Source organism: Callorhinchus milii, unplaced genomic scaffold (genome assembly GCF_018977255.1).
Source record: "Callorhinchus milii isolate IMCB2004 unplaced genomic scaffold, IMCB_Cmil_1.0 Scaffold8, whole genome shotgun sequence".
NCBI lineage: Eukaryota > Metazoa > Chordata > Chondrichthyes > Chimaeriformes > Callorhinchidae > Callorhinchus > Callorhinchus milii.
The window spans coordinates 22,659,633-22,677,637 of record NW_024704749.1 but is presented as its reverse complement, the minus strand read 5'-3'; the positions used below and the strand labels follow the sequence as shown (position 1 = coordinate 22,677,637).

Genomic DNA, 18,005 nt, shown 5'->3' with positions numbered 1-18,005 from the left:
AAATTGTGTTCCCTTATGGCCAGGATTAAAGCGCTCTTCTCCCAAGTCTGGCGATGCGCTGTATCTTTCTCAGAGCAGATTATGGATCAAATTAAGTGGCTTCACTGGCAAAAAAATACAAAACATTTTAAAGGAACTGGTTGTAAAACTTAAAAAAAAATCAATCTTACCCACCGTGTTGTGGTGATAAAATATCAAAATTGTAAGCCTTGGGGGGATGTGGAAACCTTGTTTTTCCAATTGTGCACTTGTCTGTTTTATTCCAGTAATCTCTATTAAGTAATGAATGTGTGCGTGTGGAATTATTCAAGTGCCTCACCAGAGTCAGAGTAAAGCAGCCAGCCATCGGGTCTTAATCAATAGTCATTAAATGTGTCCTGCATGAAATTATTTCAGACCAAAGCAATCTACTTGAATTTGTACTGTATGTATTCTCCCCCCCACCCCTACAACCACACCGACACACACACACTCACTCACTCACTCTCTCACTCACTCTCACACGGGCAGAGGAATCAGCATTTAGGAAGAAACGTTTGTGCATCAAGTTTATTCCTCGAGACTCGACTGAAGCCGCCATTTGCGATGTAAAAATCTATGGGAAATCAAGACAAGCTCCCCCTCAGTACACCTTCATAGGGTAAGTGATTTTTTTTACTTTGCTCATTATATTGAAAAAGGTAGGGGAAGCTTGTGGAAGCTGATAATACTTCCATTTTCCACAATAGGCTGAGAGAAAGCAGGGTCCACGCTGAGATAGCAGCCTGGAGAGAATTAGATGTCGGTCCTTAGAGAGTTAGGCTGACACCCTAGGCAGGGCTGTCTATGGGGGGTAGGGTGGCAGGAGACCCAGAGATACGTGAAGACAAGACTCTGGAATTGGATGTCGCTGGGGAATGGGAAGGATGGAGCTGAACTAGGATGTGGATGATGAGCTTGTGAGAACCTGAGAGTTGAGATCTTCATGTACCTGTCGCTTGTGACCAAGTTGTGAAGCACAGTGTAGCTCAGGGTAGTCCAACTGGTTTTATTCCGCCCTCCTCTCTTCATTTCATCTGGCCCACCTGCTCCCTCCATAATCCATAAATGTTATGATATGTTTCTGGAAAGGAAACACAAAAATATTGCTTATGCGGCCCACGGATGTTTCTCAAATAGGGCATCCATCCGGCCCTCAGCAGCTAAAAGGTTGGCCCACCCTGGTGTAGTTTATCAAACCTGATGTCCCTGTTGGGGAAAACAAATACATCAGCTTCTCTCCTATTCTTAGGGAACTGAACAATATGGGGATCTGGTACAGAATGGGAAAGGTTCCCAAGATACAGGAGCAGTCCGAGCCAACTATGACGACATCCGTGGCAGTGTCATCCTCGCCAAGTCCCGTACCGAATCTTCCCAGGTAATACTCCACAGAAAGATTTGAAACCATGTTTATATTTTAATTTAACAAAACCAGCAGATACAATTGGTCATTCACTTCATCTGGGTTTGCATCACGTTGCTGTGCACACACTGGCTCTTATGTTCACCTACAAAACACACACACACACAGCAAATCCTGTGAAGCTTTTTGACACATTTCGACGACGTGATAAGCTACTATATTGAATGCAAGGAATATTATTATTATTACTTGCTCCTAAAGTTTCATGGCAAGTGGGCTAATCTCGCCCTTTGCTTTTGATAATGATCTTGAATTTAGTTGCTATCTCAGCAATCAGAGAAAAATAATTTCTCCCTACTTACCTCACCAGCCCCTGCCTCTCTCCCCTCCCATAACAATGACTACCTCCGCAAGGTTTCCTCTCAACGCCCTCTGTCCTGGTGAAAACAACCCCAGTTCTCTCGAGTGTGCTCCTTGATGTTTGCCGTCCGTCTAGTCTATATTTTCAAAAGGCTTTTGATCCAGTGTGATCTAATCAACATTCTTGTTTGGAACTCTGCCTGACTGACTGCATGCTTTTACTTGCTTCAGCACAATCATTGTGTGGAGAAACCCCAGTCATAATACTCTGGGCAATCATGCATGAATAGAAATGTTTCATTATGACAATAAATTACTCATTTGGACTTTATGAGGCGGAATAAAAACTTTAAAGTCCATCTGCGTTCGCGCGCAGGTCGTGGTGCGGATTTATTGAGTCGCAGCTCAGTTCTTGCGCCGTTTTTAACTAAAAAGTTTCACACCCCGAAGGATTTTAAAAAAAAGCGTTGAGAATTCTGGTTGACTGCGAAATTCTACTTAGCTTTCAGTCTTGTAAAAACCCTGTCATCGACTCAAGCAGGAATGTGTGTAAAAGCACTGAAGGGACCCGAAGTTTGTGGTCTGTCTACTAAATGAAAAAAGGAATTAGCGAATGATTTTTCGCTGCGAGCGAAGTCACCTGGGATTCGCGCTGTAAACTGGGTTATTAAGCTGAAGGTGATAAAGGAGAAAATATTGATCCACATTTTGCCATTGAAAGTGCGGAAGACTTTTGTTTATCTGCACATAATATATTTCGAAAAGGAAACCATTCCCTCAAATAAACTGGCAACATTCCGCGATCTTTGACTACCAATTTTTCCCAAGGTCATAAAAACTTTGGACATCATTTTACAGCAGAAATTGTGAATATATATATACACACATATATATTTTTAAAGTTCATTTGTTTATCTTTTAGAAAACCTTTAAATGGACTGCTTGTTGTATCATGCACCATTCATTGCCTGTTCTTATCAGTGCAGCACTATTTTCACATTGGCTATCATTTAAAAAATATATTTAGTCTCAGTGTGTTCGTGTGATAAGAAGTTTTCAGATTTTTTGGATTAGACCAGTTGAACTGATTTAGTTATTTCTGCGATGTTCAGAAAGAAAGGTTGCATTTTACTTAGTGCTATATCAGATCAAAGCACTTTACAGTAAATCCTGACAAGTGTAGCGAGTTGGCGTTTTAGGCAGACACCTTGAATGCAGCAAAATCTCACAAACAGCCTTGTTTGAGGTGCCTGACCAATGTATCTGGAGGAAGGTTGCCCACGGCACTGGGAGAAACTTCCTTCTCTGTTTGAATTATCACCAGAACTTGTAATGTCCGCTCGAAAAGTTTTAACGTCTCGTCTGAGAGCCAGCACCTTCGACAATGCAGCTTTCCCTGCATTACTGCACTGCAGTGCCAGCTAAGACTACATAGTAAAGGCTTGATGTGGGCTTGAACCCACACACAGCCTTCTGACCCAGAGGTGAAAGCGCTGGCTGGGCTGATACGTGGGGTCTGTGGTAGGATCAGACACTAAGTGCACTGACATCAATTCCAGTGGTCCAAGGTCTGCAGCCTGTGGAAATCTTCTGTGCGGAGGGCTGTAGAACCTGTTAAAGTAAATTGAAATCTTGCCGTGTGTTTTCTGTCACTTGAGCAAACCTGTGCTGTGGGTACGGCACACAGAGGCCCTCTAGTGGCAGGAACACAACACTTACGGCATTACAGTGAAGGTGGAATGGGTCGGTGGGACTCGATGCTTTTAGATCCTGATCCGGTAGATTCGCAAGCCACTCGACCGGCCTGTGCCAAAGATCCCCATTCATAAACCGATTTAATACAGTGATAAAACACCCTTTTATTGTTGAAGCACAGTGGAGCGTGGTTGCGCCTGCTGCTGTTGGACCTAATCATAGTGAAATCTTGTTTACCACAGCAAGGATTTACCTGGAGCACACTGACTTGAGTGCTACTGACGTACAGCTTGATGAAACTGTGAAACCAGCTAGTTCACGTTGCGTTACAGTAATAGTAAATGGCTCCGCTTGAAATTGCTACATCTTCCACACTGATTTGAACAGTACTTCAGACGCTGTAATTTAAAACAGGCACCGACTGCTTCCTTTGCTATTTTGGGTGTAAAACTCGAGGCTTATTTTGCAAACGACAGCAGCAGCTTGCTTTTATATAGGATCTTTCACGTTTTTTTTTTAAAAAAGTGCAGATTATCTGGGGGAGAATTATTAAGGCCGAGCTGTCCACCCGTGGCTTGCTCTGCTGTCCCGTTCGTTCAGCGACAACAATTTACATTTATACAGCGCGCCTCATGCAGGATAGCGTCCCAGAGCGCTTGACAGTTCAGAGTGTTCAACCCCACAAGTGAAGCAGCTGTAACAAATGCCTTGAAAGGGAGCTACAGCATGACTCTGTTTATAACCCCGTGTTTTCTGTCCATATAATTAGAACTAGTTCGGAGAAAAAAAATAGCCGTCAGCCAGACCCACCTCTGGGTCGTTGGGTCACTGCCGATATCCTTTCTGGCACGAATTGGCCATCTTCCACACGCGTGAGCGCAGTATGCCGATAGCGGGTTCCTCTCAGCCAGCATTTCCAGCACTCGAAACACTCACGGGAGTGATGAGAGTCACTGCAGCTGACCTGTTGTGCTGGACATTACAGCATTGTAAGCAGACACTCGCTTCAGTGAGGCGCCTTATAATGGCCATTGTTTTGTATTTTATTTACAAAATATACAGTCAGTTCACTTTATAATATGTTCTGTGAAGCGCTTTGAGACGGTTAGAAGACGTGATAAGACGTTATTTCAAACGTAATTATTATTTTAGCAGGAGTGGTGGAAAGTGTGAAGTGCCAGCGATCCTTTAAGACATTTTGTGAATTAGAGACTCCTCTCTTCCTTCCTTCCTCCCGGAACAATATTGGCCAGAACAAAGTTTATTCACATTGTGTAGAAATGAAGAAATGTATTTGGGAGTTGCCTCAGGCTGTAAGGTTTCACAGTCTCATCGCGAGTTTAAGGAGAAAACTTGGTATGTGACTTTGCAACAAGAGCAAATCCAATTGTTTAGATCATTATTAAATGTTAAAAGTTTCAAATTAATTAAGTGATCAGATTACATTTCAATAAGTAGTTGTTTAGTATAATAAAGACAATGAGATTCCGGGTGGATTTCACCCACAAAATATATTCTGTGAAGCTGTTGAGGCATCTCAAAGATGTAATAAGGCACTGTATCAAATGCAAGGATTATTTTTTTCTTGCTCTGCCCACGCAAGTCTGAGTCGCTTCTTAAGATTTTATGTTCAAACATTGCTGTCCTCGTCCAGGATGGGAAACTCGACACTGCAATTTGCACGATTTGTAAACTCTACTAATGAAAAGGATGTGAGCTGCGTCTTCATTTTGGCAGTCTACAAATTCCCCAGGCATCAGCGATTCTGGCATCACTCCCAGGGTCTGGCCCTGTCCCACCCCCACTTCAGCCTGACCCAGATCTCAACCTCTGCTCCTCCCGTCGGATAAAAGACCAACCAGCTGGAGCTTCTCTCTATTATCTTTCACGCCACAACAGGAACTCGGTCACGTGAAGAGAAAAAATGTAAAGGGGTCTTTGTTTTCCACACATACAAAAAAAGGCTGAGTAACTTAACCCGTTCCACAAGTCCCTGATACATGTACAAGGCAACAATCCCCTTGTATGTTGTTCTTTTGTTCTGTACAAGTGTTGGAGCGCTGGAGATTTTTTCCCCTAAAATCCTGCAGCCAGTAACCACGCTGAATGCATCTGAGCCTCACTGAGAATGTGTTAAAAGATTGTTTCCAAGTGGATTTAAACACAAATCAAGCGACATGAATCCAAAGAGAAGCAAAGAGAAAGCCCACTGCTGGCCCAAATCAGAGGGCAGGTTAAGTGTTTGAAGCTGGTCGCGGTGACTGTTGTATTTTCGGCGCTAATTTCTGTAAGCGGGGCACAATTCCACAGAGCCAGTCATGTAGGTAACTTGCTACTGACCTCGAGGGTGGGAGCATGCGTTCAGCATTGTTGTGCAGTTGTGCAAAGGGGATCTTTTCAAATGGCGTTGGTCTTGATTTAACATGCGATTTCATAACTAATAAGTAAAACCTAACGCAGCTACAATTTAAAAAAAACACACACGCTCGACAAACACTTGTTCACGCTCAGAGGAGGTACAACTGGAAGAATATGGCACTGCAATACCTGGAGTGTGAAGGTAACATTCTTGCTGGATTGGATGAATGTAGAGGCTTGTGAGGGATTCTGTGTGTGTGTGTTTGTGGGTGGCTTTCTATTTATTGGCTTGCCATCACTGTGATGCAAGGATTGAGAGCAAAGATGCTCGAAATGTCCATGATCCGTTGCCCTTCACAGTTACTAATAGCCACACCTGGGCAGCCACCTTAGAGCAAACGCTACGAGACGTAGATGGCATGAAGGGCGCTGTATAAGTGCAAGTTGTTGTTGCTGTTTCTCCAAGCACTCGCATCAAACTGCTCAACAACACTTTGTTGGTGGCTTGAAAGGAATATTAGGTCCAGTTCGACGTGTGAGTCAACTGGAATGGTCTTAGCCTGGAACTTCCTGCCTTGGACTGGTCTCTCATCCCATCGGAGAGTCCCGAGGTTTAGACTTCTCTCTTAGCTGAAATTAAACAAGTGGTGCCGAGTGCTACAGAATGCTGTATAACACGCAAAGAGATGGACAGCTGTGTCACCTCACTGAGCACGTGAGAAGAATGTGCTGCGTCGACAGCTTTTAAAAAAAAAGTGGAAGTGTTTCAATAGATGGAGAAAGTCTGGCCGCCAGAAATACAGGGAAGCCAATCTTCCAAACTCATCCCAACATGACAGAGCCCGTTTTGTGTTGACAAATGAACATACCACACGTCTAGCTGCCAGACAAGGACCAAGGATTGGGAGAAGATGAAACCTAAGAATGTGCAGGAGCGGGAAAGGCTATCGAGAGCGGTCTGGCCTGCCCAACGTTTAACGTTCTTAAAAAAGAGTCATTCTTTTGAGCGCCCTTCATATGGGTTAGCATCCCGAGTGCTTCATTGCCCCCTCCCCTGGAGAAGGACCGAGTGTGATGCTTTCCTTGCGCATTGCCCCCAAATGAAACCAAACGGTCGGAGGTTGACCAGACCCTGTGGGGAAATGGCTTTCTGGGCTTTTATTTTGTAATTAGTCTATAAATAAGACTCCGCCATCTTATGAAAGTAGTTCTGTTCGGATGACTGAATCTGTAATTCAGATTTGGGTGATTTCAATGAGATTTTCAACCTGACAACTGCACAGCCTCCGGCTTATTCCTCGTCAGCATTTGATGATGCTCGGATCACCTTAAAGAATGAAAAGTTAAGTACAACGACTTTCTAAAGCTTTTAGTAATGCATCCTGCTGCGTAAAATAATACGGAAGTGTTTGGGAAAAAAGACTTGTATCTCTCAGGAGCGGTATTAAAACTGCTGTCATTTTGGAGGGCAGATGTATCTGACTCCTTGCAGGTTGTCTGTGTTCTCTTAGCCTCCAGTCAGGGGAAGCTTTCCTCCCTCTCTCTCCTCCTGTACAGCAGATAAGCTGACAACCTTTGAGAAGTAACTTTCATTTGCATTTAAAATATTCAAGATCAAATAAAGCTTTTAGGGCATGTGTTCTTTTTGAAAGCTTCCTGCAGCAGCACAGTTGAAGGGACACTGAATTACTGCACTGTTTTAAATGCCACTTACTGGTTTCTCCCCCATCGCGCTCTTGTTACTATAGTATATATATAATATATATACACAAGGTATATCCTGTGAAGTGCTTTGAGACGTTTCAGCAATGTGATGATAAGGCACTATATTAAATGCAAGGATTATTATGGTTAATGTGCCATAATTTATGCCTTCAAACTGCTGGTCAGTGTCAGCCTGGGTACCGGGATCTTGTTTTGAATTGACTCCTCGGCTCTGGTACGGCACATGAGCAGAGAACAGACGGCTTTAGCGCTCTTCCCCAGTCAGCACCGCGACAGTGAAGCCTGGCCTGGGGAGGATGGGGGGGTATTGTAGGTCGAGCCGCCAGAAATCATCACAGCAATAGTGGTGATCACAACATCCTTCCTGTCTGGTGCTGTGAATCAAGAGTGCTTCTTGTCCTCACCTCGTGTCCTTAGGAGGAGATTCGGCCCAAAGTTCCTGTTCCCAGGTTCTGTCTGTCTGTCTGTCTGTCTGAACAGCAACATGAAAGCACAACAAATCGTTGAAGACTGTGGGAGACCGATAAATGTACGGATTCATTCCTCTGTTTGGAATCATGGAAAGTTACAAACACTTTTTTTTGCTCTCAGAGCAAAGGTGTTCAATCCCACCATCTTGCCTTATTTATCCTGATACCTACTCAAGCCTCTAAAGAACACTTAAATAATGTGATAATTCAGCGCATGAAGCTTCCCTTTTAATAACAGTGGTCATAAACTACAGTATTTGACTTGTTACCAAGTTCTAATGTTTTAACCATGTCCATTTGAGAAAGGGCTTCCTCTGTGAGTTATGATTTGAGTGCTACCAAACTGCAATAGAAGTGATCAGTCAGTATTCTGCTTGGGTTTTCTTTTGTAAATACTAAGATAGGATTGATCTGTTAAAGGGAATATTTAGCTGGAAATTGGAGATATAAAGACTTCTGTAAGAACTGTTGTTGGCTTTCAGTGCAAGGAGCAGGAAACGAGTTGTGTGTGGTCTCTGAAAAGTGTTTCCACTCGACCTTGCCATGAGCCATTGGAGACTGTCAGGGTTGTCTTGGAATAACCAGGTCAATGTTTGGCAGAGTTTTGAAACATTAAATAAATGTGTGTGCACCCCAACAAACTCTGAACAAAGAGCTCCTCTAGAGTATCTGTGTCAGCTTGGCTTAATACATAGTACTCTGGGTCAGAAGGATGTGTCACCTTGGGATGTGATCACAGAGATTAGCTCAGTACTCGAGGAAGCACTGCATTCTCAGAGGTTTTGTTCTTTGGATAAGATGTTGAGCGGTGGTCTTGTGTGTGTTCTTTAGATGGATGTTAAATTCCAATTTCTCCCTGTTTTCTGGCTAAGAAGCCTCCTGATAAATCGTGTGTGTTCTTCGTGCAATCTTAATGGCACAAATGGATGCTGTTTGGCTTACAAAAAGTCGCTACACTTGACAGTTTAGTGAATCTCTTTGAGATGGTTCAGTGTGATCAGGCCCTATAAAAGTTTTGTCATGCATTTAGTCCTAACTCTGCTAGTTATTCATTTTATAGGCTCCATCCCCTCTGCCTTGTTTTGGTCTGATTGTATCCAAACATCGCCGAGTATCTTCTGTGATACACATGCTGATGATTCTTAAGTACTGTATAATATTTAAATACATGAAGTCATTACGAAAATCCAAATGCACTGTGTATATTTCTTCACTTTAAGAATCCAGATCTCTGCCAAAGGCTGAACGAAGCTCGTTGAGGTTCAGATCATTTTCTGAACCTCAACAAGCCATTGTTCGTATCATTTTCAGGGCAGAAACTTCATACGAAACAACAGTGCTGCGATAGTGTGTATCTCAGTCATAATAGCATGACGGGAATGCAAATGAGATTTATGGGTTTAATGATTTTGCTGTCTCCATGGTTATAAAGCTATAGTATTGTGAATGTCTCGCACCGTATCCGTGACTTTGGTGAGAACGTCAAAACACAGCTTCAATTAGTTCCCGCTAATTATGACTCGAAGATCTTCCAGCAATATTGATTCATATGAGGGATAACCTATGTGTGATCTTGTTTTGCGGATACTCTCGGAGAAAAAAAATAATCTTTCCGAGTTTTTAAAGGGTGTCGAGAGAGAGGAAATGGAATTCAAGATCTGAATCCGATTTAAAATAGTTGTTAAAAGAAACAGGGGAGGTGAGGAGAATTTTTTTTGCGAGTTGGTCGATCTGGAATGCATTGCCTGAAAGGGTGGTGGAAGCCGATTCGATAACAACTTTTAAGAGAGAAGTAGGTAATTATTTGAGGAGGACAAGCATGCAGGGCTATGGGGAGAGAGTGGGGGAGTGGGATTGAGCCGGCACAGACACGATGGGCCGAATGGCCCCCTTCTGTGCTGTATAATTCTTAAGGGTGGTGGAATAGGCTGGCTGGGCTGGCTGGGCTGAATACAAGACACAACACAATTGACATTTGTACAGCGCCTTTCACCTCGGTTGGTGGAGGGGTGGGGGGGTGGCTGGGTGCAGGGGGAGATGTCCCAAAAGCACTTGAAATTGTTGGCTGAGCATGCGAGCTGGAGATGGGGAGTGGAAAGGTGACTTAAATTGTGGTCGGTCAAAAGGTATATTTTGACATGAGGGAAGAAGAGAGAGAGAGAGAGAGGGAGGGAATTGACGTAGGGTATGAACCAGCAGTTGAATCTTTTTTTTAGTGCCGGAAGCCAGCGAGCATGTGCAACACCGAGGTAGTGATATGGTGGCCATTTTGGCTTTGTGTCCACATTCTAGTGCGATGGTTGGGGTTATATACCCGGCACAGTATATTGTTGCTGGGTTTAATGTGTGACTTTCTTACTACCTGCACAGTGTTGTGGGAGGATTTGTATGTAGTGTTTATGGACGTATAATTATACAATTTACCTCAGTTTTTCACAGGCTCAAAACAGCATTTTGATACAGAATGAGATGTTAATGGGTGACTGAAGTAACTCGCTGTAGGCAGGTGGGTTTGTGGTGGCTGTCAGTTTGTGACAGGGCATATTAGTGAGTCCTTTCAGCCTTTAAAATGTAGTGATTTAAAGCAAGGCGATGGGTATAGATCATCGAGAATAGCATAGAAGTCCTAGAGACTGCCTTGGTGTTAATGCCTTGGCACTCTGTCTGATCTCGGTGCTTTCTGAGATCTTTAATTAAATAAAGTGTTTTTAATGCAATGATGGTAATATTGATTTTTTTGGGGGGTGCTTCTTGCCTTTTAATGCATTCAGCGCACAGTATATTTCAGACTGAGGCTAATTTGGACATATGGTAACGAGAGGACGCGTACAAATAATTAATGACTGGAGGAGTCCCGGTGACTGATGATGGTGGAAGGCAGATTTTTAAGCTTCTTTCGTAAAGTAGCTGTTATAATTCAATTGTACAGGTATTTCTGTGAATGTGCGGTGACAAATGGCACAGGCTGTGTGACCAAGTCCTGAGGTTTCGTGTGTTAATTCTGTGCGATTCAGAAGCCCATTACAAAACAGTAGTTGGGGAGCGGGATGGGGTTGGGGGTCATAAAATCCCACCCAGTTTTATTAACAGGAAGCGATCACCGATCAACAACTCTGAATCGTGGTGTCACATGAAAAAAAGCTGGCCTTCTGATGCATTTTTTTGGCAGGTGGGGGTAAGTAAATGTCAGAAGCCACATCCCAATATAAGTGAACTTGTATTATAAGCATTATATAATATCTGCACCAGCAGGCACTCATCACCTATGTTCTGTCTACATGTCAATGAATTGTTGACTTTCCCAAGCACTGCATGTGTGTAAGTGTGAGAGTGCCTACATGCACTCTGATTGTGATATTCACAAAATGGATGGGAAATGCTAATTGCCATTTCAAAATTGCAGAATAAAAAAGGCTGGAAAGCGTGAATGCGTCATGTCTCGAGCCCTGCAGGGAAAGCGTGACTAGCTGGACAAATAAAATGCTGTATGATTACCATTGAGGTTTTTTTTCAGCTGTTTTTTTATGGGAACCAGAGATTGCATCTCTATCTGGTGTGGGGTTGTTTGTGGTTCGGAAGGGCAGTTGTAGGAAGTATTTCTTTGCACCAGGAGCTATTCTTTACATAAATAACAAACAGCTGGAACGGGTTTCCAGGAAAGGGTGGTTGAGATCTGGAGAGGGGACTTGACTAGGAATTCCTCGATGCTGTAATGGGAAGACGAGAGGGGAAATGGTCAAATGGCCAGAAAGGTTTCTTTCCTTTATCTGTTGCTCTTGTTGTCATGTAAAATACACACATCCTTGGCTGTGGCTCAAAATAGACATGTGAAAAGGGTCGGAAGACGATCAAACAGTAGATGTGTCGTGTGCTTTTAAACGATCTGTTTTTATTGACTGTGGCATGTGCCTTGTCTCTGTGTGGTTTACATCATCATCCTCGCTGTCTCTTAAATGATTTTGACGGCCTCAGCGGTTCAGTTGGGAGAAGTGGTTGGTCACGTTCCTGCTTCTCAAAGCCGTGGAACGAACAGGAACTGGGCGCAGATCTTAAAATACTGCAAAAAGGGAAATCATGGGCTTTCAGACCTGTGTGAATGCCTCCTGTGTTGGTGGCAAGAAATGTAAAGCAGCAGTTATCAGTGACCGCGGAACCCAGTGGGATTTCATTCCCGACATGATGCATACTTGACTTTAACCAATTTTGGCAGCCAGGAGGCTAAATTTTTTTTAATATGAGCCGCTGCTTTGTTCTGCGTTACAATTGACTTCACAGTCCTGAAGGCTATTGACGTCTTTAGCGATTGATGTCTTGTGGTAATTTTGAGCTGTTGATAACCATTAAAGGTGGCAAAGAGTTGGCGTAGGCTTCGGGGATTTGTAGAGATGTAGAATTTCAGAAGCGTCGTGTTGCAGTTCTCAGCTAAAATGCTCCTTTTTTTCCACCCAGTTTCAGTGCCTGGGATTTAAACCTCCACCAAGAAGCCACTTTACTTACCAAGACCTAAAAAAGATCTTCCAAATTAAGATTCTAAATTAAGGGCGGGGCTAAACGTTGGGTAGGTTTGCTTACTCCACACGTCTCCGTTTACCTAGCATTAAGTAGGAACCCAGTTAATAGACGATTGGCGGGTTGCTTTCTGGGGTAATAATCCCTCCCCCAAAATAAGAATTTGGTCACTTAATCCACTACTGTTTGTGGGACATTGCTGTGTGCACCTTGTTGCCGCGTTTTGGCCACAGAATATATAGTCAGTTCACTTTACAGTATATCCTGTGAAGCGCTTTGAGACGTCTCGAAGACGTCTCAAATGCAAGAATTATTATTAGTACTATTATTATTCATTTCGAGGTTAAGCCCACTTGTTCAGGAAGGGTTTAACTTGGCTAATTGCCAGCAATCCCTACAAAGGCCTTTGCAGCAGTCTCCAACACCTTCCCATCAGATTCTTGACTGAAGTGATCGTGTGATTTGGAATGTCTGCACTCAAAACATTATTGCTCTATCTGTTCATCATTCACGCTTAGAGGGAAACCACCCCATTATGTTCCCGCTGGCCTATTATATAATAGGCTAATTCAGCCCCTACCACTTACAGGAGCAGGAGTTGAGGGGTTAAACCCCGTAATTATTTAAATCTTTCGGCTTTTCTCCCAGTTTGCGATAATTTGATGAGGAAGTTCACTGTAATTAAATATTCAAATTATGAATGAGTGTCAATATGGCTTCCTATAGCCTGGGAATGATGATTAATTGTATTCAAAACTCCAGTGGCTGCTGTAATCTGAGGCAAAGCGTTTGCTGTCCATTATTTCTCCGCTGTGTTGCCACGCATTTTGTTTCAGAATTTAGACTGGTAATTGACTCACCATATGTTGCACAAGTGCAGACACATATTTAGGACATTTGTGGAGTCCTGTAGCTCAGTGGTTAGAGACCTTTTGCAAGCGAGAGACCTGAGTTCAATTCCAGGCAGAGGGAAACCTTGGGCAAGTTTCCTTACTCCACACACCTAATAATAATACCTCCAAAAACAATAATAAATTGGTCATTTTCAATCTACGACTGTTTGTGGGACATTGATGTGCGCAATTGGCTGCCGCGTTCGCCCACAAATATATACAGTCAATTCACTTTACAGTGTGTCTGTGAAGCGCTTTGGGACGTCCTCCCGACGTGAAAAGCGCTATATCAAATGCAAGGATTATTATTATTTGTAGCTGGAATAACTCTGGGAATTTTTAATTGTAGATGTTCGTTGGGTGTTTGTTTTTGTGTTGTTGTTGTTGTGGTAACGCTTTTCCAATCCTTGTGTGTAAATGTAAAGAGTGGCGAGACTGGCTCAGGCCATGATTTCAGTTTTGATGCACTGTTTGTTAGCCCTCACCCCTGACATCCCTTTCATCTGAAGGAATCTTTGCTTTTTTGTTAAAAAAAACTAACAAGCACTTCCCTCAAAGAAACGAATGGGAAGGAAATATTCATTAAAACTGGCAATTAATCTGGTAAAGATTCCTGTCAACCGTTTGCAATTTGCAACAGATCCCTTGTTCAGTCATATAAATTTGTAAGTTACAATTGATGGGGTATATGGGAGGGGAGGAGAGAGGAGCAGAAACTCTCCTCCCCCCCACCCCACACATACACTCACGCTCACACACAATCACACTCACTCACGCACTCACAGTGTGGAAATTGAGTTTAAAGCCACAGCAATAATTTTTGTTTAAAACAAAGTTTCTCTTTGTGAAAATCGGTTAATCTTTGGCAAAGTACCAGCGTGTTTTAAATTGAGTTACTGTTATATTGTTTAATAGGCTGTAAATTTAAGGGAACGCTCTTTTGAAGTTTTTTTTTGTGTACAAAGAAAAAGTCCAATTAACTGAGAATGTGAAAGAATAATTAAGATGTTTGGAAACCACTGATTCTTTTATTACACAGAGTTTATGTCACCAAAGATGTTGCCAGATTCCTTTTAAATTAAAAATTGTCTGTTATTATTGTTGTTCTTTGTATAGAATGTGAGAGCAAAATAGTTTCCAAAGTAGATGTGCCCAATGTTGGGGTATGGAATTGTTTAAAAAATTGGTAAGCTGAGTGTCTTGACACATGCGGAAACCTGTCACTCTGCTTAAGAATATCAAAATCGAGCTGAGATTTCCATGCATCCCACCTACACATGGAAATCCCAGAGATAGATTTTTGGAATGGAATGCACTCCCTCTCTCTCCCTGGAGAGACGCATCCTGCTTACCTAATTCCGGAAAGTATTAGGCATTGGTTGGCAAGAGCCAAGGCTTGGGGACCCCAGAGTGGGATAACTGCTGAAGTCTAACCAGCTAAGACCCCAATAGCTTATCGTTGATATTGCTGTCCTGCTGCTTGTCCATCTAGGACCAGTTAGGGCTTTGGCTTGCAGGGAATAGAAAGGTGGTGTGTTTTTATAATACTTTTCCTGTCTGCTGCACTGAAATGCAAAGAATTTGAGTTTTACAGACTTGCCTGTATTTTAAGGCTGAAAAATATTTTTTTTTGACGTGTATGACACAAGATCCAGTGGCAAAAGTCCTGACCTGAAATCGTCTCCAGAATTGTTCGTGAGCATCTGTATTCTGCCGGTGACTATGCTCAGATCCCTAAATATCAGCTTGTGTTCTGTTCCAGGCACATATCCTTGACACTTCCTGCTAGCTTCCGCGGAAAGACAAACGGCACAAGACCTGACTTCGAACATCAGACTTCCAACCTGTACGCCATATCAGGTGAGAGTTTCGCCCACAAAATTCACAGTTAATTCACTTTACAGTATATTCTGTGAAGCGCTTTGAGACGTCTCAATGACGCGATAAGGTGCTATATCAAATGCAAGGATTATTATCATTAGAATCACCTGTGCGTATAGGCACTTTGAAATCTGTGGTGCTTAATCTATTAATAATAATCGCAAAATCTATTTGCTAATTAAAAAAAGTAATAAAATAACCAGTATGCTGATGGACTGAGGGAACACTTTTAATCCAAACTGTTCAGTATTCATTCACATGGAGATTATTATCCTCGCCCTGCTCGGGTCCAAATTCCTGACTGTCCAGGGCCTTGGGAAGTCCTCCCGACGTGAAAGGCTCTATACAAATATAATCTTGTATTGTATTGGAAGCGTTTTAAGCAGTTTTGTCTATATCGAATGGAAGGATTATTATTATGAAAAAATTAGAAGGGTTAGCATTTTAAAAATAGCATGCATGACAAAGGATGTGGCCAATATGGAGGTAAAAGCCCTCAATGTTGAAGGTCAAGGGTAGTTCTTACATAATGCCCATCTCTTCAATGAGGAATTGTCTATCCTAGACCTAAATTAAGGTTTGCCAAAAACAAAAACAGAGGTCGCTGGGAACACTCAGCAGGTCAGGCAGCATCTATGGAGAAAGGAAAGTGAGTCAACGTTGACCCACATTCTTTTCTCCATAGATGCTGCCTGACCTGCTGAGTGTTCCTAGCGATCTTGTTTTTGTTTCAGATTTCCGACATCTGCAGTATTTGTGTGTTTTTTTTAAAGGTTTGTCAAACCTGAGCGAGAGCACCAGCTTTGGATCCGATTGATTGGAGTTCTGTAGTGTAGAGGTTAGAGCACTTGGGACCTGGGTTCGATTCCCGGCAGGGCGAAATGTTGGACAAGTTTCATTACTCCACATGCCTCTGTTTACTTAGCAGTATGTAGGAACCCGGTTGTTAGATCGCTTTTCCGGGGGTAATAATCCCTTTGAAAATAATAATAATAATAATTTGGTCACTCAATCCATGATTGTTTGTGGGACACTGTTGTGCATAATTGTGTGCCACATTTCACTCACAAACTATATAGTCAGTTCACTTTACAGTATATTCTGTGAAGCGCTTTGAGACGTCTCGATGTGATAAGGCGTGATATCAAATGCAACGATTATTATATTATTATGTTGCTCTTCAGTGAAGGAGCCCTAAGTGGAGAACACTGACAAGTTAATACTGCGGATCAATCAGCAATAATGTAATTACCAAGAAATTGTAGTTGCAAGTCAAACTGGTCTGTCCAGGCTGCATAATGACTTCTCTTATGTGGACTCCAGGAATGTAAAATTCATTTGGGCATGTCTGGGAATATGTATCCAATGTATTTAAACTCACTGGCTCCCGATATTGTTGGAGTGATAGGTAGCAGGTTGTCAGGATGTCATTCTAAATGCACTTTGCAACGTGAAATGACTACCTGAGGAAAACCTCTTCCTCTCAAAAAAGATCGACCGGTCGGTCTGCCTCCTTTTATTGCTATTTTGTGACCTTTTCAGAACATAAGAATTTGCTGGCGAAGGAAAACCAAGGTCCATCTAGTTCCCCTTCCACCTGGCATTCGCTTGACATGTCGTGTCCCAAACTATATACTGTATCCCCAAGGTATTATTTTCTAGCAGAAATCTATCTCATTTGTTCTTGAAACAAACGGCACTTTGTGCTTCCACCTTCTCCCGAGGGAGCTTGTTCCATACGTTTACAACTCGCTCACTGAAATAGTGTTTCTGCAGATTTGTTCTGAATTTACCCCTCCAATCGCAGGCTGTGTCCTCTGGTTATACTGTTCAGTACAAGATGAAACAACTTATCATGGTCTACATTTCTCCCACAAAATACACAGTCAATTCACTTTACAATGTATTTTGTGAAGCGCTTTGAGACGTCTCAAAGTCGTGATAAATATCGAATGCAAGAGTTAGTGTTATTACATTAACTAGTACCTTCAGAATCTTAAAGACAGTAATCATTTTGCCCCTCAACCTTCTCTTCTCCAGCGCGAACATGCCCAGTTTACATAATTGCTCCTCTTAAAAATATTTTCAGTGATTCTTAAAATTAGGACCTGGGCGGGCAACCATTTGGTATGTTCACTTGGTTGTTCACTTGACGAAATAGCAAAGGAGGACCATCTATTAATCATTGAATCATAGCCATTACAGCACAGAAGGAGGCCATTTGGCCCATTGAGTCTATGCTGGTGTTAACTTCTCCACTGGAGCTATCTACTCTGAATCCCAATTCCCTGCTCTTTCCTTGTACCCTTTTATATTCCATCTCTTCAAACACTTTCGAAGACCTTTTTTTGGAAGGGGAGAGGGGGGGCGAGGGTAGAGAAAGGAGGTGAACAGCGGGTAGCTATTAATTATATGATTTACCATAGAATTAATGAGCAACTGGAGAATTTTTGTTTAATGTTCTCCAAGTGCTGCTGAAGTTGTCAGGTGGTTAAGTAGGTAATGATTAATGCCCTGTTGCAATTATTCTTTTAATTGTTTCTCCAGCAAATGTGTGTACTATTTGGGGGAAAAAAAAGTACGTTTGCATTTCTGAGTAAATATACTTTTAGCACAAATTGTAGCCAGGAGCAGAGTTTTGTTCTTGTTCATCAATCTGCCGCCTGTAAAAGGGTAGATTCTTCGCAAAACAAGCGCGAGATACACAAGCTAGTTTCAAAACTGCAGGAG

At 42.4% G+C, this 18,005-nt stretch overlaps 1 protein-coding gene across 3 annotated transcripts in view; it reads left to right on the top strand.

Moving 5' to 3' along the window:
* The window catches only part of mvb12ba (multivesicular body subunit 12Ba), a 55,872-nt gene that overhangs the window by 10,854 nt on the left and 27,013 nt on the right, over positions 1-18,005 (top strand). For all 3 annotated transcript variants that reach the window (XM_042337343.1, XM_042337341.1, XM_042337342.1), the window contains exons 5-7: positions 511-640; positions 1,271-1,399; positions 15,157-15,254. In XM_042337343.1, coding sequence (XP_042193277.1) covers positions 511-640; positions 1,271-1,399; positions 15,157-15,254 — 357 coding nt within the window. The remainder of the gene's footprint in view (positions 1-510; positions 641-1,270; positions 1,400-15,156; positions 15,255-18,005) is intronic.